The sequence below is a fragment of the Mustela putorius genome, unplaced genomic scaffold (assembly GCF_011764305.1).
Source record: "Mustela putorius furo isolate JIRA1106 unplaced genomic scaffold, ASM1176430v1.1 tig00000129_pilon_pilon_pilon, whole genome shotgun sequence".
Lineage (NCBI taxonomy): Eukaryota > Metazoa > Chordata > Mammalia > Carnivora > Mustelidae > Mustela > Mustela putorius.
Genome location: NW_025421290.1, coordinates 53,662,933 through 53,669,198, shown reverse-complemented (window position 1 = coordinate 53,669,198; position 6,266 = coordinate 53,662,933). Strand labels below are relative to the sequence as shown.

General features: G+C 41.5%; 1 gene segment (V, D, J or C); it reads left to right on the top strand.

Moving 5' to 3' along the window:
• The first annotated feature begins 4,754 nt into the window (after positions 1–4,754).
• LOC106004701 lies at positions 4,755–5,378 on the top strand. The segment is given in 2 exon segments: positions 4,755–4,868; positions 4,972–5,378. Coding segments are annotated over 2 exon segments (453 nt in total).
• Positions 5,379–6,266: the final 888 nt, after the last annotated feature.

Genomic DNA, 6,266 nt, shown 5'->3' with positions numbered 1-6,266 from the left:
GAATCAGAAGTTTGGGATAAAAATACTGCTTTCGTGTGCACACCAATTTTATCTCTCCATCCATTTTGAATGTCAGTCTTGCTGGATAAAGTATTCTTGGCTGCATGTTCTTCTCATTCAGTGCCCTGAATATATCTTGCCAGCCCTTTCTGGCTTGCCAGGTCTCTGTGGACAGGTCTGACGTTATTCTGATGGGCTTTCCTCTGTAAGTAAGAAGCTTCTTTGTCCTAGCTGCTTTCAAGAGGTTCTGCCTACAATTATAATTCTTCATTCTTACTATTAGGTGTCTCGAGGACTTTTGAGAATCTGTAATCTTGGGGGGAAACCTTTTGGCCTCTAGTACATGAAAGCTGGTTTCATTCACGAGATTCGGAAAATTTTCATGAAGAACTTGTTCCACTATATCTACTAGAATTCTTTCTTTCTCCTCCCTTCAGGGATTCCAATAATTCTGACATTGGAACGTTTCATGGCATCATTTATTTCCCTGATTCTGTTTTTGTGGCTTCTAAGCTGTTTGTTCTAGGCTTCCTCCTGATCCTTTCTCTCTATCTGTTTGTCCTCCAGATCACTAATTCTATCTTCTGTCTCAGTTACTCTAGCTTTGAGAGAATTTAGATTAGATCAGAACTCATTGAGAGCATTGTGAAGCTCACCCTGGTAGCTTTCAGCTCTTCCCTAACATTGGAAACATGATCTCTGGTTGTTTTCAGTTCGGCCCTAATCAATTCTGTTGGGTCACCCATGGCTTTCTCCAACCTAGCTATTATTTGGATAATTGTTAGCTTGAAGTCTCTTTCTGACATATTGTCTATGCTGATAGCCATTAGCTCTGTTGCAGAAGGCCCATCCTCTGTATTTTTCTTCTTTTGAGCATTCCTCCTCCTAGTCATTTTGTTGAGAGATGACTGAATGGGTGTAGCTGGATGTATGAACCGTGGTGCAATCAAGGTGCACCCTGGAACACTTCTGAGCAATCAGGGTTCCCCACCCAAATGAGAGAAAAAAGAAAAGAAAATGAGAGAGAGAGAGAGAGACAGAAAATAAAGGGAAGATGAAAGAGAAGGTTCAGTCCAAATGGGCCCCAAGGTAAGATTTATGAAGTATACAAACAAAAACAGACAAACTAAATGTATATGACAAGAGGAAAAAAAATTATATATATATATATATATATAAAATTATATATATATAAAATTTAATATATATATATATATATATTTAATCCCCCTTTATCTTAGGAAAGTTGAGTCCTTTAACAAAGATATCATCCAGGAAGAATCAAAACAACCTTCCTCGAACACACTGAGAATTTATAATCACTCTCCCATCTTTTTCTTCCACCATTGTTTCTGTGTTTTTGTGTTTGTCCTGATAGTATATAAATCTTACACTTGGGGTTCTTTTTGATGAGCTTCTTCCATTATTTGCATATATATATATATGCAAATAATATAGGTCCCTGGGGTCTCAGGCTTTTTGCTTGTACCCAAAACGAAGGCAGTGGTGGCTCTCTGGTCAGCTCCAGACTGCCAGAGAGGTTCCAAGCAGTGATCGCACACTGAGATTTTCCCACTGGCCCGGACTGGGAGTGCCTGGTCTTTTCCGGTCCTAGAGCACCAGGCTGGCGCCTATGAGCACCTCTCTCAGGGAAGGGCACAGGGCGCAACTCAGACTCTGATGGCACTGCAGGGCACTCCCGTGGGGATTGTAAAAATGCTGTGCTTATGTTGGCTGGAGTGGCTCCCGGCACCTCATGGGAGCCAGGCCCCACGTGCTCTCTGGTGCGCTGGTGGTTCAGGGACCAAGACCTGGTTTCTCTGCCACACTCTTTCTGTGTCTGTGCCAGGAGTGGCTGTCCTGGGTCTGAGGACTTAAGCCCCTATTCTTAACACCCAGATCCCACAATCCCCCCCCCCCCCCGAGATCCTCTGCTCTTTTTGAGTGCTTTCTCCCAGACTCCTCAGTTAATGCTGGTACCCAGATGCAGGGCACTATCCTAGTGGGATATTACTTTCCAATGGGTCGCCTCTGGCGGCTCCCTCCCCCTTTTGTTTATCTTCTGATATCAGTCCAACTTTCCCACTCCGCTTTACCTGCCAACTGGCATCTTCTGCTCCAGTAGAGATTCACATGTGGCTAATTCTGATGTCAGGCTGATTTCGCGGATGATTGGAGTTCTTTGGAAGGTAAACAGCTCACTTTAGGGTACAGGTTGAAAGGGAGCCTCCTCCTACTTCCCCGCCATCTTGCCCCCCCCCCAGGATTCTGATGGATTCCTTTCTGACTTTGAGGTTTTTTATCCATTTTGAGTTTATCTTTGTGTTCAGTGTAAGAGATGGTCAAGTTTCATTTTTCTACATATACCTGTCCAGTTTTCCCAAGACCATTTATTGAAGAGACTGTCTTTTTTCCACTGTATATTTTTTCCTGCTATGTTGAAGATTATTTGCCCATTGAGTTGAGGGTCCATATATGGGCTCTCTACTCTATTCCACTGGTCTATGTGTCTGTTTTTATGTTAGTACCATGCTGTCTTGGTGATCACAGCCTTGTAGTAAAGCTACAAGTAACATGATGCCCCCGGTTTTATTTTTGTTTTTCAACATTTCCTTAGTGATTCAGGGTTTCCTCTAATTCCATACAAATTTATGGATTATTTGCTCCTGGTCTTTAAAAAATACCGGTGGAATTTTGATCAGAATGGTATTAAAAGTCTAGATTGCTCTAGGCAGTATAGACATTTTAACAATGCTTATTCTTCTGATCCAAGATCATGTAATGGTCTTCCATCTTTTTATGTCTTCTCCAATTTCTTTCATGAGTGTTCTGTAGTTCCTGGAGTACAGGAAAAATGTTCATCATCACTAGCCATCAGGGAAATTCAAATTAAAACCACATTGAGATAACACCTTACACCAGTTAGAATGGCCAAAATTAGCAAGACAGGAAACAACATGTGTTGGAAGGGATGTGGAGAAAGGGGAACCCTCTTCCACTGTTGGTGGGAATGCAAGTTGGTGCAGCCACTGGGGAAGAGTGGATATTACTCAAGAAATTAAAAAAAAGAGCTTCCTTATGACCCTGCAATTGCACTACTGGGTATTTACCACAAAAATACAGACGTAGGGAAAATAAGGGCCATCTGTACCCCAATATTTTAGCAACCATGGCCACAGTCACCAAACTGTGGAAAGAACCAATATGCCCTACAACAGACAAATGGATAAGGAAGATGTGGTCCATATACACTATGGAGTATTATGCCTCCATCAGAAAGGATGAATACCCAGCTTTTGTAGCAACATGGATGGGACTGGAAGAGATTATGCTGAGTGAAATAAGTCAAGCCGAGAGTGTCAATTATCATATGATTTCACTTACTTGTGGATTATAACAAATAGCATGGAGGACAAGGGGAGATGGAGAGAAGGGAGTAGAAGGAAATTGGAGGAGGAGGTAAACCATGAGAGACTATGGGTTATGAAAAACAATCTGAGGGTTTTGAAGGGGTGGGGGGTGTGAGGTTGGGGGAACCAGGTGGTCGGTATTGGAGAGGGCATGGATTGCATGGAGCACTGGGTGTGGTGCAAAAACAATGAATATGGTTAAGATGAAAATAAAAATATTAAAAAACAATGAATACTGTTATGCTGAAAATAAATAAAAATTTTTAAAAGAGAGATTAAGAGTCACTTATGGTTTGTCTCCCTCCCAATCCCATCTTGTTTCATTGATTCTTCTCCTACCCACTTAAGCCCCCATGTTGCATCACCACTTCCTCATATCAGGGAGATCATATGATAGTTGTCTTGAGGGTTGCTGGGGGGAGGGGGTTTGGGAGAACGGGGTGGGATTATGGACATTGAGGAGGGTATGTGCTTTGGTGAGTGCTGTGAAGTGTGTAAACCTGGTAATTTACAGACCTGTACCCCTGGGGATAAAAATATATGTTTATAAAAAATAAAAAATTTAAAAAAATTAAAAAAAATAAAAGCAGGTATAAGAAAATAAAGCAAAATTTTTGTAATTTAAAAAAAAATTTAAAAGAGAACTGGATTAAAAATGCAAAAAAAAAAAAAAAAGAAGAAGATGTGGTCCATATATACAATGGAATATTACTAAACCATCATAAAGGATGAATACGGAGTTTTTGATTCAACATGGATAGAACTGGAGGAGCTTATGCTGAGTGAAATAAGTCAAACATAGAAAACCAATTGTCATATGATTTCACTTATTTGTGCAACATAAGGAATAATGTGGAGAACATTAGCAGAAGGAAGGGGTGAAGGGGAGAAATCAAAGTGACAGATGAACCATAAGAGACTACAAACTCCAGGAAATGAACTGAGGTTTTTAGAATGGAGGAGGCTAGTGGGATGTACGAGCCTGGTGATGGGTATTAAGGAAGGAACAGGTTGCAAAGTGCACTGGTTATTATACACAAATAATGAATCATGGCACTACATCAAAAACTAATGATGTGCTGTATGGTGAGTAACATAACACAACAATTTTTAAAATACTGTAATATTAAAAAGAAGAAAAGACAATTCTGTTCATACATTAAAATATTACATACTGACACAGTGCCGTCTAAACAAAGTGATCTACAAACAATGGAATCTTTGTTTTTAACTTGTAAGGAATTGAACCTAAGTCTGGAGCTAAATATATACTCAGAGGACATGCAAATAGGGTCTGCCCACCACTGAATAAAACAGCCCAGCCCGGACCATGCAGCTGGGAGAGGAGCCCCAGGCCTGGGATTTCCACGTGTCCACATTCACTGATCAGGACAGAACACAGAGAACTCACCATGGACTTTGTGCTTGGCTGGGTTTTCCTTGTTGTTCTTTTAAAAGGTAATTTATGGAGAACAAAAAAAATTAAGGATGTGAGTGGATATAAGTGAGTAAAACCATGGGTGTGTGACAGATTCCTGACTGGAATGTCTTGTGCCTACAGGAGTCAAGTGCGAGGTGCAGTTGGTGGAGTCTGGGGGAGACCTGGTGAAGCCTGGGGGGTCCCTGAGACTCTCCTGTGCAGCCTCTGGATTCACCTTCAGTAACTATGCCATGAGCTGGGTCTGCCAGGCTCCAGGGAAGGGGCTGCAGTGGGTCGCAAGTATTAGCAATGATGGAAGTAGCACAAGCTATGCAGACTCTGTGAAGGGCCGATTCACCATCTCCAGAGACAACGGCAAGAACATGCTGTATCTTCAGATGAATAGCCTGAGAGCTGAAGACACGGCCCTGTATTACTGTGTGAAGGACACAGTGAGGCGTCCTCAGTCTGAGGCCAGACACAAACGTCAAACTACAAGAGTATCAGACCAGCAGAGGGTGCACACTACTCATCAATTCTGTCTTTAATCCCAGGAGCAGGTCAGAGGAAGCTATGGCAGGTTTCCTGTCAGGGTCTGGGTTTTCCTCTCCATAGAGCAGTTTCCTCAAGGGAGCCTCCTTGATATTTTTCTGTGCTTACCTATTCACTCTCTGACTTAGAAACTTAGTTGTAGCAGGAAGACAAATATATTAACATGCACAAAACACAGAGTCAAGTACATTAGTTTCCACTTGTCCTTAAATACCAATAAATTACAAATATCCTGATGCAGGTAACAAAACCTTTAAAGTAATCACAGTGGCACTAACTGTGGATCACAAAATCCTCCAGCAGAGCCAGAAAATATCACACACACACACACCACACACACACACACATACACACGAGTATAAAACCTCTATCACCATCATGCAATTTCTCTGCAGCAAAAGTGGTCCTAAGAGAAAAATACACAGCATACAGGAAGACCTCAAGAAGCAAGAAAAATATCAAATAAACCACAATCTTTACACCTAAAGGGGCTAGAAAAAAAAAAATCAGCTGAAACCTGTATATAACTGAAGGAAGGAAATAGCAAGATTAGAGCAGATAAATTATATAGAAACTAGGAAACAACAGAAGAGATGAAAGAAACCAGGTCTCATTCATTTTTTTATAAATCAATTAGCCAAGGGGGGAAGACAGGAAACCGGGGAAGTAGGAGGAGGCGCCGTTTCAAACTGTGACCTAAAGTGAGCTGATTACCTATCAAAGAACTCTGATAACGCATGAAATCAGCCTGAGATCAGAACTATACACATCTGGATTTCTACAGGGGCAGAAGACACCAGTGGGGAGGTAAAGCAGAGTGGGAACGTCGTACTGATATTGGAAGATTAAAAAAAAGGGGGCAGGGAGCCACAAGAGGCGACTGA